General features: G+C 39.8%; 1 protein-coding gene across 1 annotated transcript in view; it reads right to left on the reverse strand.

Annotated features, from left to right (window-relative positions):
* The window catches only part of MBOAT2 (membrane bound glycerophospholipid O-acyltransferase 2), a 92,784-nt gene that overhangs the window by 29,332 nt on the left and 46,208 nt on the right, over positions 1 to 17,244 (reverse strand). The window contains exons 4-5 of the mRNA XM_074153501.1: positions 4,534 to 4,629; positions 830 to 885 (exon numbers count right to left, since the gene is read on the reverse strand). Of these exons, the coding sequence (XP_074009602.1) occupies positions 830 to 885; positions 4,534 to 4,629 (152 nt within the window). The remainder of the gene's footprint in view (positions 1 to 829; positions 886 to 4,533; positions 4,630 to 17,244) is intronic.

The following is a 17,244-nucleotide window of genomic DNA, read 5'->3' on the forward strand; positions in this document are numbered from 1 at the left end:
AGCTCCATACATAATGTTACTAAAGAAATTTCAGAGAAACAAGTGGCTTGATCCAGGTGTCTGGAGGGCTACACTCCCAAATCTTCAACAGACAGCTGTAGCTCCAAGTGATTCAAGGTAATTGGCTATGTTTATTGGATAATATTTTCAAACCTTAAAAATGAAAATTACTCCTTTGAATTTAAAGGTAACTTAAAATCCAGATATCCCACCCACAAAAGCCAACATTAGGATTCATTTCTGTCACAACTAGGGCCCACTTATCTGATGGATAAATCCGACAGGAGAAGAGACAGAAACATAATTAGATAATCCCCTACTTCACACTGATATGTTAGCAGCAAGTGTAATTATGATAATAAAAGAAATTAAGTGTATACAAAGGTGTTCTAAAAATCAGTATACGTGGCACAAATCAGGGGGAGATTAACAGCATTTTAAAATGAGAGTTGCTCAACAACTGAAATTACATATACTTGGTTCTGTCAGCAACAGTGATCTCTGAATTTGGGAATTACCTAGCTAACTCTCAGGATCAATACCCCAACCCCAAAAAACATCAGTGGTCTTTGGTCACTGGCCCCAGAAGTGTCATTGGTCTTCTGATAAGTAGTATCTTCTGCACAGTGTAAGCATTTTCAGAGCTTTTGCAGTGTCTGAACAACGCTTCTCGGTACTTCCGTTGGTAAGCATCAAAACAATCAACTGAGACACAAAATTATATTTTGTTTTAAAACACAAGCTGGACTAAACTAACTAATTGACTCATGAATAATCGTCCTTCAACTTATTTGGATGGAAAATTAAACACAGTTTAAAGAAATCTTACCATCATGAATCTCAAAAGCCAAACTAGTGATCTTCTGTGTGATTATCATCATTGGACTGTTACAAAAAAAAAAAAGGAAGAAAGAATAATTTAGACAAAAAGTTTAGTATTTTCTTTCACATGTAAATATCAGGGAAAGTTTACACTAAGAGTCCGGGTTAATTATTCTCAACTGGAACACATTTAGTACAATGGCAAAGCGATTAGTTTTTGGAGCTCAAACCACTACAGTCTTCAATACAATGAAAAGCATTTAATCCTTAGTTATAGTATTTGATGACCCATGCCTTTTATTGCTGCATTAGGCTCCACAAACAGTCAAAGTGTTTCACATTTATTTTCTACTAACATAGTTTTTTTGTTGCCTTTTTTTTTTTTTTACAGTCGGAAGAATAAAGAAAAAAGGGTAGTAAGAGCAATTTTGTGCATTGCAAATTACAGCAGCAGTAAGCGAAAGACAATAAAAATACACCAAAGTTGAACAGTACTATTATTTATTTAGATATGCAGACCACTTTCACTGTTTCTACTAACACCTGATCCTATGCTTAATTTTTCCATCTAGAATTATTACTTGCTTCAGGTAAACATATCAGGCAAAACAAGAACCCAGCATAATTATGTTGGCTCCAACAGAGTTTAGTTTGCTAACCCCCTAACTGCGGGGAGGGAGGGGATGGGGGAGAGCATAAAGTAGGCTGCCAGAATTTAGAAGTTTAACTTCAAAAATCAGATCTCAAAAATATATCAGGGACTGCATTTACCTAGTAGTGTCTGAGCTGGAGACAAAAATAAAAATCACAACAAAATAATCATACTATAAGTTGGACACACAGTTTTGTTTAAGTCTTTTGACTACACTTGCCTTTTTTCAACATATTTAAGTTGGCATAGAAAAACAATTCCAAGAGCCATCAAGTCCTCCTCCATTGACAGTACTACACCAGTATTTTGCCAGATGGCTCAGTCTGTCAAATTAATTTTTTTTAGGTTCTTGTTATTTCAAAGCACACAATATTTCCAGTACTTAAAATGCAACCAGGGAAAAAGTTTTTTCTACAATATCAGTGACCCAAAGTCTTGATATCAAGACTAGAGTGAGAGGCAAGAGTCAAGGAGGAAGAAAACTAAACAAGAACAGACAATCTGGGAAATCCCTCATACCTTTCTAGCATTTAATCTGTAGACCTGCCTGGTGCTGGCAGAAATCCCCAAATGAATCTGAAAATAATGGATTTTTCTTCTGTAAGTGGATATGTGACAGCATGGATCCTGCCTGGTGGAAGGATGGAGCCCAGGAGGAGCTCAGTCAGACCTTACATTAATTCTAGCTGATACATCTGTCATTGTTATCATCACAGACCCTGGTATTTTTCTCTCCCCCCCCCCCCCCCCCCCCCCCCCGCCCCCAAGTTGCTAATCCAGTATCTTCAGAGATTTGGCTGAGGAGCAACAATCTAGAGATGAGAAGAGTCCCTTCCTGGATCAGTAAGGCTGTGAACCAGGATTTTAATGATCCCTGTTAGGTGCTGGCAGAGAGGCAAAGGAGGCGGTGGAAGGCTCGCTGGCAGCTGGGATCTGTTAGTACTGAAGCCAGGACCACACAGCTCTGCACAAGCAATTGCCACTCCAGCATGAGGTTTCCTCAGCTTTCTCCACTGTCAGTACATCGATACCTTTCTTCAACACTTTTTACAGATTCCCTGGCCTTGGCTGCTTCAGATGGGCATGGCACACATAGCAGAAATATCTAGATAAACAGATATTCGAAGCTTTTTTGGGGCTAACCACTATATGAATCCATGCCAATGTCTTGGAAAGAACTAGCTGGTGCTGGTGTTCAACAGCTAGTTAGGCAAATGTTGTTATTTTCTTGAGCTTACTCTCTTCCCCTGGAACTAGAGAAAATTGACAGAAAACAGCCCCCTTTGGTGCATTATCTTTCTCCTCCTGTTTTGGAAGTAACCTGTGTCTGAGGCCTCAAGGGAGCAGATGTAGCGTATGCTGGAGATTTAATGCAAAATGCATATATCAAGCTCCCAAACAGGTACATGAAAAGGATGGTTTCAATCAGGCAGCTCAAACATACCATAAGAGAAGTTGGATCTAGTCTTTGGAACAGTTCTATCGAGGGCACAGATCTCCCCAATCTTTGGATGTATTTACACCCAGCAGATATCTCTGAGCTAACACCAAACCAACAGAGCCCCAAAGACAGCTGCTATGCGAGAGCAGAGCAGTCACATTTGTGCAATGCTCAAGCTCTATTAATAGTTTGAGAGCAACAACAAACGAGTACAATTATACTGTTTCCAGAATCATCTCAGAGCTTTGATCACTGTCAAGGTTCTACACCCTGGCCCTACAGTGAACTGGAAGGGACACCATTTGCACTACAGTTCCACTTGTAAAGGTGAAATTTAATTCAACATCAGTAAACCTAGTTTTAAAGTGTCTTTATGCATGTGTCCATGTTGCAAGCTCTCATTATAACCAGTGGGGATCTAGTCAATACAGTCAGGGGCATCTGGCAAGCGACCCAGTTCATGCTAAGGTAGATACTTTGCGGTGGGTCAGCTGAAACGTCCTCCAGGCTCTACTGTCTACTTCCATCAGATCTCCACCGACTACAATCAGAATTCCGATATCTGGCTTGAAGGCAGACACTTGGATGTAGACATAAATGTAAAAAGATGTTTCAGAAGGTAAGACCCAGCTAAAAATGACAGAAAAGATGAACTTAACCATAAAAGCTTTTGGCTTCAGCCTACAAGCCAAGTTTCTGTAATACGTGCTTGTTACCAATGAAGACTAACAAACACCAAGGCTAACAAGCACAACTCTACTACACAACACAGGGAATATTAAACTACAAAGACCACTACCAGTCATAGGATTCCAGAAAAGCATTTAATGCATTCTTTTGAGCAGACTAGGAAACGCTCCCTCGTCTCTTTCTTCCAAAATACATACTCTGCTTTAAATTAAAAAAAAAGCACCATCAGCAGCAAACTTATTTATAGGAGATGTTGTGCCTCGCTTCTGTGTCTGTAGTCCAAAGAAGAATCACCAATTTTTACTTTGCCTGTTTAATTCTGTTTTGCTCCTATAGAGCTTAAGTCAAATACAGGTTTAAGTTCATTATATAAAATGAAAACACACAGACAAAACTTTCTATTTCCGAGGGCTGTGTGACTATTCCACCACACAGGTGCCTCTATCCTTTGCTGCTTCTTCTGGAAGATTTTACATAAAACCAAAAAAGAAAGAAGCCAGAAGATAAATTCCATAAAACATTCAGATTTTCCTCAAAAAGTGATATCAGACTGTGGGAGGCTGGCAAGTACATCATATACAATTCAAGTTTCATCATGTCATCATGGATGGTAACAGAGATTTTAGGGGAAAAAGCAAAAGCAAAAAAATCCCACAGCCACCAAATCCTTTATGCCCTTCAGACAGGAACAGGAGGCAGGAGATAACTCAGTCATGGTTCTAACAGCCACAACTGTTCCTAAAATTCTCAGTTTACATGATTAAGGCATAGGTACGTATGTATTTGTACGTGTGCCAATATGCACACACATGCCCAGCTTTCTGCCAAAATTTAAAAGGTTGACACACTTAACTTGGAAAAAAAAACAACAATAACCGAAACAGTATCACTTAGGAGGAAAAGATGGAAAGATTATTTTTCTCCTTACCCAGAAAAATCAGCAGAATACTGTCCATAATCAAAGATATAGACTCTAGTAATTTGGCACACAGTGAGGTATCCCAAAGCAAAAACAAAGCAATACCTGGAAGGAAAATGGAAAAATAAAAGCTTTTCAATTAAAAGCCATAAACATTTCTCCACTGAATAAACTCCCTTATGTAGAGTTTAATCTCCAGTTATCTCTAGTGAATATTACATAATTGGAGTGTGTAATAACACCTTCATTCTGACTATTTTTTTGGTAATATTTATTCTATGCAAGCACATAGACATATGTTTTTAGAAGTGTGCAGTGCTAACTTACAAATTCTATTGTCATGAGCCAAAATATTTATTCACATTAATAGAGCACAGGATTTATAATTTCAAGCACCACTGTAGAAAACAGAAGTCCTATAAAGAGAAAATGAATCTTTTATGGTGGGTTTTTTTTTTTCACTTCAATGTTAATTTTTGTCTACATGAGTATAGAAATTTGGAAAATTATACATCAAACATAATTTCCACTGCATGTATTTCTATACATTTAAAATTCAGCACCACGAATCCCACTGTTGCTGTTTTCAAAGGAACTGGAAAAGGCAATTAATTTTCATATATACACATTAAAACATATCTGAATGAAAAGGGAACAAGATGCCTTTACACCTCCTGTTAAAGCTGGCCCTCAGCAATTGTAAGAAAAACACCGAAAAGAACCACCTTGTATAAGTATTATAAATTTAATTTCACATATAATTTTTTCAGGTCAGGGTTGGGATTTCCCCCCTCTTTTTAAGATGTACAACAGTAGAATAGTGAGAATGGATTTGCCAATGCACCTCACAAAGTCTGTCAAATATTTGTTGCAATCAAAAAGGATGTTGAATGCCAGCAGGAGCTTAACTAACCCTTCAGGACTTTACATATAAACTTCACAGTCTTGAACATTTCCACATAACTTCGGAAACACTTATGGGAATGAAATTAAGCACTTGTTTCATGTTCACAAGACTAATGTGCAACCCCTACAGCAGGTCATGTTATACATTCAAAATCCAGTTAGAATGAAAATATTCATACACCAAATTGAAAATCATGACTAGGATAGGATTTAGGTGAAACAGCGAGGGACACTACAGGAAGACCTCGCAGCATACTCTTCCTTTCTTTTCCAAATATTGTTGCAAAAAAAGTGTTAACATAATAAATTCTATAGTCTCAGAAAATATTCTTCAATCTGAAAGCGATATCTATTTTTGCCACACAGAACACTTACAGTTTAACCTTTAATTAAGAATTGTGCTAGATATAAACCATTTAATATTTTAAAACACCCAACTTCCAAATTATAGATTACCTTATGTATCAGTAGCTACATTGAACCACACTTGTTACTTTTTAAAAAAAAGGTTTAGGGCACCTGTTTTGGCAATAGTTTATTTTCTGTTTTCATGAATATTAATAATCCAGAAACAATATTATATTGCGTGGCTAATTGGTACAAAAGTGATTATAATAAGAATCAAACAAAATTATTGTATAATTGACTCATAATTATACCAAATTATTTCAGCAAGAAAAACAATTTAACACAATTAAGTAGCATGTAGTGGACTGCAGATATCAAGATTATGATATAATGTAGAACCCATTTTAAGAAGTTTGGAATTAAAATTTTCCTGAGATATTTTAAGAAAAACCACCCACCCACCCCCAAATAAACAAACATCCAGGTTTCACATGAATGAGCAGTATGTGGGTTTAGTTTGCCCATGCTGAGATCAGTCCCAGTTCTTCCATTTACTAAACAGTCAGTATGATTTTCAGCTTTAACAGCCTCTTGATTTACGTACTAAACAATCCCAAATCAAAAGTATCATACCCACCCATAGAAACTACACTAAAAAGCCACGAAAAATTACAAGACTGTAGTTTTATTTAAGAGAATCTCATCTTATCCCCACTGGCAAGATTATGTATTTATCAACAACAGTCTATTCACAGGATATTGGATAGGTCTAGCGAAACAGAATTACAAAACTGGCACTAAATACAGCTTTCATAACTTCAAATGCTCTCCATAGCAGCAATACATACTTTGTTAGGACACGAGACACAATACATTTGTGGATTAGGTACACACCCTCAGATGGAAGAAAACACACCAGTTTCTACTTCATATAGTTTATGTTGTAAAATATTTTAGCATCAGGGAATGTGATAACCAGGGCTGTCTGTAAAGCCCTGCTGCAGAGTCTCGTCTACGTACATTAATGCAAATTTATGATTGGATTATGTAAGGATTGCAAAGAATAGTAACCTGGATGTTGATCAACATTTAAGAATGTGAAAGGTGAGAAGTACTGTTGTCACCGGACACTTGTTTAAGAGACTCACAGAACGGTTGAGATGGGGAGGGACCTCTGGAGGTCACGGGATCCATCCCCCCTGCTCAAGCAGGGCCATGTCTTCGTGCATCTCCAAGGAGGGAGACTCCACAGCCTCTCTGGGCAAGCAGTGCCACTGCCCGGTCACCCTCACAGTAACCAAGTGTTTCCTGCTGTTCGGACAGTTTGATGCTGCATTAAGTGAAACTCACTGTTTCAAAATCATATTTGCTTTATGTACAGGTGAGAAATACGCCTTTCTAACATGACACAACCTGGTATTATTACGTCAAAGCTTGACGTTCAAATCTAAGTAGGATAATTATACGTTGCCATGTGGAAGATCAACGAGTCGATGTCAAACAGGAAAACACTATTATACTCTTTGCAAAGGCAGAGCAACAATTAAGTACAGCTTGACATGGCTCACAATAAAACTAGGCTTGTTTCTGGACTGAGATACAGCTGTTTTTACCACTAGCAATGTCAGTAAAATAAATCACAAGAAACATATGGCAAAACTTAGGAAGTAAGTGGCCAAAGTAAATATAAATAATTACCTAAAAGTTTACTACAACAATAAAAATTAAAATCGGCATCAGGTCAGGGTAGGAGAACCACAGCAGTATGGTAGATCAGGTGGTATTTTCAAAACAACACCAAATGAACGCAGATGTTTGTCCACCTTTAAAAAATACCAAACCCCACAGAACTTTTGCTTTCGCTTCCTTTACGCATTTTGAAAATACCCCCAGTCTACAATATGTAACGTACTATCATTTTGTAATAGGATTTTACCTGACAGTTAACTTCTGATTATTTCTAAAATATTTTATGATTTTTCATCTTATCAATGAATCAACTTTAATTCCCCTGTTAGTACTTGAGAAGAGTTTGGGGGGTGAGGGTAGGAAGTTTTAAAAGTGTTCAATCCTTTTAACAGAATAATAGATGACATCTTGTTTGGGGTGAGACAGAGCTTTCCCAACATCTTTAAAAGGAGAAAACATCATTTGCTATGACACTTGAGGAGGAGCCCACTGGCACCTTGCCTTGAGGAAAGCCAGAAACATCTATCAGATCCAGCATCTGCTATCCTTCCCAATACTCCCTTCCAAACCCAAAACTTTACTATGAAAAGTCCATTTAGAAAGAACAGCAACAAAACAAAAGACATCCTTTCTTGCCTTCATGTTTATACAGCATTTCTCTGGTTTAGGTATCTGTTGGCCAAACTGTCAGTCACCTGGGTACTTCCAGATACCCTTCAAAATAGATGTTAATCATCACGACCTAGATGAGTGGATTTCTCACAACATTCAGTTAATATCCACACTGAGGTTACAGTGCAGAAATGGAAGAAAAAACCCCACCTTAAAGTTCTTGCTGCGATTCCAGATTCCATTCTACAATCTAAACCAAAAGCTGTCTTCCCACAGAGCAGTGAAACTCACTGATATGTTGCGTTTAAACACAACTATGAATTTTAACTGTCTTCCAACTATGTCATTCACCAGCTCCAAGTTACACACAGCTTGGAAGACTTCAAATTTTTAACTGATGAGGAAAACACAGGAACTTGCGACTTCCAAGTGCATCTCTGCACATTAGCTGTGCCACATCACATTCCCTGCTGGTGAGAAACATCATTTAAGCAGGGGAAGTACAGCAGCATGTTCTCTCTGAAGGAGATTCAAAAGGTTTATGACAGCTTGCCTCATTCCTGTTGTTACTCCTGCAGGTTTGTGGTGCAACTTCTGATCATCTTGACTCTTGTACAAATCCAGATTTGCTTTAAAAAATTTGAGAGAGCTGAAAATGCTTTGAAAACTTTCTAAAAGTACTCTTACTGCATGTTTCCTACCCTCTTCAAATGCTCATTCACCAAAACACCCCTTTGATCAGAAAAATGAGTAAGATTTTACAGAGCTCAACCACATGAAGTTTTACCCAACTACAACAAAATGAGATGCAGGCTGTACGTGAATGCAACAGCTTTACCCAAGGCTAAATTTTCTCCTCCAGTAGAAAAGCAATTAGTCTTAAAAGTCAATGTTACTCTATACCTGCTACTTAGTGAATAATGTTCTTGTGAGCAGAATGACAGAAGTATTTCACACTGGACATGAACAACCAGAAGCAAGTCACAATATTGTTATTATTACAAATACCTTTAAGACAAACTGACCTGTAATGAACATTGTACTATATACAATAAAAAGACAGAAAGACATTCATTGAGAATATATTTGAGTCTAATTCACAGGATCTTTGTCAAAATGACCTTACTTTATCTATCAACAAATGCAAAGTCAGACATGTCTGGGAGACACTGCAGTAAAAAAGTAGCAGAAAGCAGAACGGATTGTCTGATGTGTCTAAATTCTGCATTAAAGTTTAAAAAAAAACAAACAAAACAAAAAACAAAAAAAACCCACACAAACAAAAAAAAAAACCAGCAAACAAAATCCAACCCAAAATAGATTTTAAGCAAACAATACTGGATAATTATACAGGAGGGCTTTTCTTGTAGAAGTCTACCATATTATGTTTCAATTCCTTACTAATTTGAACTTCCCAGAGCACTAATATTAAACATATATTCTATCCATAAAATTCTACCATTCCTTTAAAAAGAAATGCATCAAGTAAACTAACCAAAAAGTTTTTAAAAAAAAGTATATTCTAACCTATTATACATAAAATATAACATACTATACACACATATATAATATACAGAACACACTAAGTAAGCAGTCCCTCAAAGTAGTACTCTACAGAATGTGCATATCAAGAGAACTTTTGTTTAATTATATTTTAAAAAATGCAAAAGAATCTCATGTTAGCAAAGAAAATACATTGTCCTATATCATTATTTCTTGTCCAGTCATTTTTGTAAAGTAACATTAACTAAATAGGTAGGAAAACCTAACACGTCGATTAAAGCTAAAAAGCTTCCCTCTACCTGTATGTATACATATATATACGCATATACACATGTACAGACATAGAGGCTTCCGTTCCTTAACATTACATAAAGTTTCTTTTGGTTCCAAACATGTTGATGGAATTCGATATACATTTTCTGTTACACTTTCTACTGCTAAACTGGAGTAGGTACATTAAATAGACTTCTGAAGTACCATTTCTGCTAACGCAGAAAGCCATCAGTCTCATCCCTGTACTACCCCCCTTTTTTATCATCCTCACAAGTTTAGCAGAGCTAACAGAACATTCTCACCAGCGCTGCTCATCTACTTCAGTGCAAAGAACAGCTGATTTATTTTTTTCCCTACAGGCAAAGTCTCTTTATCCAGTGTTGCCTTATAAACGCATTTCACATGATACACCTACTGCTCTGCCCACCACAACATGTATATCAGAGAAGGACATAAAGGCCTCACACAAGTGGCAGCGCTACATCAGGTGAAGTCTCCATCTAGCCCAGGATCCAGGACTGTGTTCCTCCCAAAAGCAGCAACTAAAACACAGATGCCCAGGAAAGCAGATGAGCAGAACAAGCACAGAAACTACTTCCCAGCACTCCCCTCGACTCAAATCATAAGCACCTTAAAGACCTAGGTTCAAACATGGCACCCACACATTTAATAGCCCTCAGCATACTGCTCCTCTGTCAACTTTTTGCTCCAAAGCACACCCACATCTTTACCACCCTCTCTTGCTCCAAATACACTTAAGTCCTGGTAATTTCTGCATTTTCAGCATAAATTTGATATTCAGTACAAATTTGATAGCACAGAATGAACTAGCATGAGCTGTTTATATAAAGCTTCCATAGCTTTATATTCTGTGGTTGAACGGCAGAACCCCCAGCTTTTAACTGTGTCCCTCAGAAATTTTGGGATGCTGGCTAAGAAAAAGCAAGAACATCCATAGGTTAATTCTAGAGCTTTGTACCCACGGATGGCCAAGCTGAGCAGCACATAGGCCCAGGGTAACCATAACATACATTAGCTGACTGCGTTTGCATAACCAGAGGTAGGAGTTGCAATTTTGTTTGATTTTACATTTTTGGGGGGCTCAGCTTCTTAGTTATAAAATATTTGGTCAAGTACCTACCATACCTATTTCTGTTAGCACATAACACAGCAAAAATAGAACTGCGACCTTGACAAAGGCAGGCTTTGGGAGATGTCATAACAGCTTCTGTTATTTTAGGCTCTTCCCATGCAGTGGAAGGACACCACCACAGTACGCTATTTTGCTGGAAGAAAGTTAAATAAACCAATCAATGCAGGGCAATTTTTCACCAGTTAGTCGGCACATACTATGGATTTAGCCTTGAAATAAAGGTTTCATATCCAGTCAAGATTCACTCCTTCCATTATGTTAAGAAATAAGTTAAAAACAGAAATGTGTAATTATTCAGTTTCAAACAGCAGGCCTGACCACCATGTAACATTATACTGCTTTGATTTTTAGAAAAGGTGACAGAATAGCCTCCGAGTCTTCCCATGCCTTGTTCTGAAAGCTGCTGCCTGGGTTTGTTTGTTTGTTTTTCCTCCTGCTTGTGCCAACCCAAAAAAAACTAAAAAAAGAAAAATATTAAATTCTTGTTTCTAGGGTCAGAACTGAATTCTTATCAAAATGCAGCTATATTAGTTGTTTTAATTCTAATGAGCATAATTAGTTTTCACTGTTCATATGAAAAAAAATTCAACTCTATGCAGATAGAACAAACAATATTTGTTTGCAAAGCTTCAGAAGGAAAAATACATGTCAAGCAAAAAGGTCCAAAGTGCTAAAGCTAAACATCTATCTAATTCTGTAATCATCAAGTACAAGCCAATAAAAATACTGATTAGAATCAGCTTAGTTTTGACTAACAGTCACAAGGTAAGCTAGCCTGCCCCAACCTGTTGTTTAACACCAAGAAGAGATTCTTATTTACACAATTCCAGTTCAAACTATAGATGCTCTATTGATATGTATCAATATGTCAGCATGCTGAGCTGGTCAGCATGTGTTGACCACACGTCAGGCCCACACCTCCAGATGTCTATAGTGTGTTTGTTGGGTTTTGCTCAGCCAGTAGAGAAAAAGCCACCCAGGCCCATCCAGTTCCTGCATACAACCAGACACACAAAGCCATAGGACACGAGGCTTCGTTAGCTCAAGTGCACCCAGAACCACTTGTGATGGTTTTGCTAGTTTTGTTTACTAGAGATTCCCTGTAGATATTATCACTTGCCTAATGTATTTTGATGTTTTGCTACATAATGGCAACATAATGACTTGGTAAAGTAAATCTTGAAGGAAGCTAAATTAAATGATCATTCCATTTATAGCTACAGGCCATATTCCAACTGCAACATTGATATACGACAAATACAACACAAATATTCTTGTCAAGATTCGTACTAAAAACTTGGTATTTTCCACACGCTGCCTAAAGTTCATATTCTCTCCCTTTCCGACCTCTTGATTTGCTCCCTCCAAATCTGGAGCATCTCAGAATCAGAATCGTAGTGGTTGGAAGGGACCTCAGAGATCATCGAGTCCAACCAACAGTAAAAAAAAAAAAAAAAAAAAAAAACACACACCACAAACAAAACCACCACCCACCACCTGAACACACAACAACAACAACCAAACCAAAAACCATCACCCACCCACACAGCACCCCACCACAAACCAGTAATCTTGGACACTAGAGCATGCCCTGAAGAACCATGTCTACACGTTTCTTAAATACCTCCAGGGATGGTGACTCCACCACCTCCCTGGGCAGCCCATTCCAATGCCTGATAACCCTTTCAGTAAAGAAATGTTTCCTAATATCCAACCTGAACTTCCCCTGGCGCAACTTGAAGCCATTACCCCTTGTCCTATCATCTGTGACTTGGGAGAAGAGACCGACCCCCGTCTCTCTACAGCCTCCTTTCAGGTACTTGTACAGAACAATAAGGTCTCCCCTCAGTCTCCTCTTCCCCAGACTGAACAACCCCAGCTCCCTCAGCCTCTCCTCGTAAGACTTGTGCTCCAGACCCCTCACCAGCTTCGTTGCCCTTCTCTGGACCCGCTCCAGCACCTCAATGTCCCTCTTGTGGTAGGGGGCCCAAAACTGGACACAGTACTCGAGGTGGGGTCTCACCAGTGCCGAGTACAGGGGGACGATCACCTCTCGGTCCCTACTTGCCACACTGTTCTTGATACAGGCCAGGATGCTGTTGGCCTTCTTAGCCACCTGGGCACACTGCCGGCTCATGTTCAGCCGACAGTCGACCAACACCCCCAGGTCCTTTTCTGCCAGGCAGCTCTCCAGCCACTCTGCCCCCAGCCTATAGCGCTGCCTGGGGTTGTTGTGACCGAAGTGCAGGACCCGGCACTTGGCCTTGTTAAACCTCATCCCGTTGGTCTCGGCCCATCGATCCAGCCTGCCGAGATCTCTCTGCAAAGCCTCTCTACCCTCCAGCAGATCAACACTGCCACCCAGCTTGGTGTCGTCTGCGAACTTACTGAGGGTGCACTCGATCCCCTCGTCCAGATCATTGATAAAGATGTTGAAGAGAATTGGCCCCAGTACCGAGCCCTGCGGGACACCACTCGTGACTGGACGCCAGCTGGATTTAACTCCATTCACCACCACTCTCTGGGTCCGGCCCTCCAGCCAGTTTTTAACCCAGCAGAGGGTATTCCCATCCAAGCCATGGGCAGCCAGTTTCTCCAGGAGGATACTGTGGGAGACTGTATCAAAGGCTTTGCTGAAGTCCAGATAAACAACGTCCACTGCCTTTCCTTCATCTCAAGGACGAGGAGATGAGCTTTAGGCTCTCATACAAAGCAGAAACATCATCTACAGCTAAAAGGGAGGCAGGGGGGAAGGTGCTTTCATTTCTTCCACCCCAGGGAAGAAATAGGTTGTGCACTTCATTTTTCCTGTAAGTCTCCAAAGGAACATGGAACCAGGAAGGGTGGGAATAGAAAAATTGATTTTATCCCTTATCAGACTCAGAGCTGAGAGCTGAAGTTGACCCTGTCCAAAATCTTAATGTTAAACTGGGATGAGACACAAGAGGTCACCTAAATTCTCTCTCACCTGAAAAACCGTAGCATCAACCCCTATTTCTGCAATTGCTTGAAAGTATAACAGTAAACAATGCAGAAAAGAGCACCAGATCTGACCTTTTTATTTTAAGAAATAGACAATAGTACATAGCACTTAAAAACACACAAATAAGAAAGCCTAACAGCTTCGCAACACAAAATATGTAAAGGTAGAACTCCCCGATGCTGGAATCCGCCTTATGAAGCCCAGATGAAGGAAGAACATTCCTTCAAATCAGCTGCTTTACTCCACAAACACTTCTATTCTGCTGCTGTGAATTTTCATCTGTTCAGCCATTTTTCTATATATTTGCCTATCTGTATGATGTTTCAGCATCACAGCATGCAAGCAATTTTTATCCTTCCTCTTTCATGTGATACTAAGTAACCTTCTTTCAAACACTAGAACCCTGCCCAATATCTTTACTTTTGCAAACCAGCAGAAATGCATAGAGCACAGCACCAGAAAATGGGTCTCCTTTTAGGAGCTAGGCAGCAACACAACTTCTGTAGAATATTTTTAAGGAAATAAAAATACTATTACGGAACATAGACAATAATAGGATTATTGAAAGTACTATTTTGAAGTACAGCCCTACTAGCCATAATAGTTTAGCAACTGTAAACTAGAACTGCTAAATAAAAAATATTTTGCAAGAGTTTTGTTTCAGTGGACACAAGGCTTCATCCAAGAACTCACAGCCAGTAAAACAGAACAAGTTCTCTGCTGGCAAAAACCATGGTCAGATCAATCATTAAACCCGATACTGCCATAAACTCGGTACTTGGCAAGTATCATCTTGGATAAAGATAAGAGCGAGCTGTTATTTTCATTCATCCACTCATCACCCTGCTCTAGATACACACCCCCCTCATGCCCCACATCCCCAGCTGTGGCTCCTTCCTGGCTGCAGAGCAGAAGACATTCCCAGCTGTCTCAGCCCCCCAAGCTCCGCTGTGACCCCCCCATCCTTGCCTGGAGACACAACACCTGAGACAGAGAAAACAGCGCGACTGCAACACCGCCGGGAGAGGCGGGGGCCAGGGGGGGCGTGATGCCAGCTGGAATTTGTGTTCAGCCAGGCAGGAGACATTTTCTGCATGTGTTAGGGATGGCAGCAGCTGGGAAACATACGGGACGTGATTTGCTGAGAAGGTGGTTGTGCAGCCGGAATCAGCACACGGGGCAGCTAGCAGATTAATCAACAACCCAAACCCCTGCAAGGTGCAATACGCAAAGTGAAAGTCCACAGGAATCAAATTTAGTTACAGGAACGGATATTTGAATGATGCCAATATCAAAGGAAAGCCAGGAGTTTGTGTTAACAACCTAACACATCCGGCAGACAGCTGCATTTCCTTTTAAACATTTCTCCGAACGAAATGCCCTCTTTTACAGAGGTACTTAGCAGAGGGGGTGATAGTACCGTATTTCCCAATCTATTTCTTCTTTTCAAACAATTCTCTGATTTCAACTGGCCACGGAGTCGACTGCAAGACCCACAGCTTGTCTGACCTGCCCCAAAGCTGCAGCCCTATTCCTTCCCGAGCTGCTCACATCATCTTGCAATCAGACACGCAGCTCAAGTGGCACATTTGGAAACAAGCTTTTCTGAAAAAAAAATATCTGATTTTCTTAAAATATAGCTTAAACAAAATGCCTGCTTTGCTTCAACATTTAACATTCCTCTAACCTGGAAAGACCTAGCTTTTCAGATGACTTGTTCACTTCTGTCCAATTTTCTCTCCTCCTCAACTCCCCCTCCCCAAGCTAAGTTAAAGAACCACAATCACACAACAATTTCATATCTTCTACATGCTTTAATTAATGCATTGCACTTGACATTCACATGATGCATCAACTCACCACTGTCACCGTATTTGTCATATGCTCTGGCAGAATCACATGTAGAGATCCAAGTCAGCTGTTTACTGCTCCCAGCCTAGAGAAAAACTGTCGATAGCTCCATTTTCTCTGCTCCATGGCGATTCCTGACACAGGTTACTCCTGACTACAGGATGGCAACTTTTATTTTCATGCAGATTTATTTCCTTCCTCATAACAGAAACACTACCGAGTATTTCCAGGGGTGAATTTGAGATGGTCCATGAAAAGAGTGATACGCAATAGAAATGGCATGGCAAGAAACCAATTCTCAGCAAAAGTGAGCTCTCTGCTTAATGGTTATTTGTGGCATACAATAATCCTACTGTACACTCACAAGGAAGTGCTTTAGTTTGATGGTTGTGAAGAATCAGTACCTGTAGACTATTGCATGCAAGTACACAAGGAACTCATTATGAAAAAAAGCCTTGTATTCTTGTATTTATTTATGGAAATTGTTTCCTTCTTCCAGTTAACAATGGGAAACCAAATAAAGAAATTTAACTACTCAATGACAGCCCAAGTCATGGCACAATCACCTATGGAAATGTCATACATTAACCCCAGGCAAACAATAATTATTCAAAGCTGCATTTATGATCTCTAAGTTAGCAAATAACTGTATTCTCAGAGTATATATTTACATATCACACATATAATTATATAAACTGCATCTTTTTTTAGTTTCTGTTTCCTTGGATACTGTCTTGACCCTGTCTCCGTACACATATGAACTTCCCTGCACTAGCTGCTGAACTGCTTGCACTCTGCTTTGTAGTCTCCCTGCTCTTCAGTAAAGATGTACAAACGCACTGGTGTTTGTGATCTTCTAATGCCCTTGAAAATTTTCCCTCTAAATGCCTAGAGCCATCAAAAGCACTTCTGAGAAGAAGTATCTGGGAGTCCTGGTGGACAGCAAACTTTCCACGAGCCAGCAATGTGCCCTTGTTGCCAAGAGGGCCAATGGGATCCTGGGCTGCATAGGGAACAGCATGGCCAGTAGGTCGAGGGAGGTCATTCTCCCCCTCTACTCTGCACTGGTGAGGCCACAACTGGAATACTGCGTCCAGTTCTGGGCTCCCCAGTTCAAGGGAGACAGGGAACTACTGGAGAGAGTCCAACATAGGGCAACTAAGATGATTAAGGGATTGGAGTATCTCCCTTATGAGGAAAGGCTCAAAGGGCTGGGGCTCTTTTTTAGCCTGGAGAAGAGAAGGCTGAGGGGAGACCTTATTAATGCTTATAAGTATCTAAAGGGCAGTTTGCGGGAGGGGATGAAGTCGGACTCTTTTCAGTGGTTCCCAGCAATAGGACGAGGAGTAACAGGCACAAGCTGGAACATAGGAAGTTCCACTCAAATATGAGGAAGAACTTC

The sequence above is a fragment of the Numenius arquata genome, chromosome 9 (genome assembly GCF_964106895.1).
Source record: "Numenius arquata chromosome 9, bNumArq3.hap1.1, whole genome shotgun sequence".
NCBI classification, from domain to species: Eukaryota; Metazoa; Chordata; class Aves; order Charadriiformes; family Scolopacidae; genus Numenius; species Numenius arquata.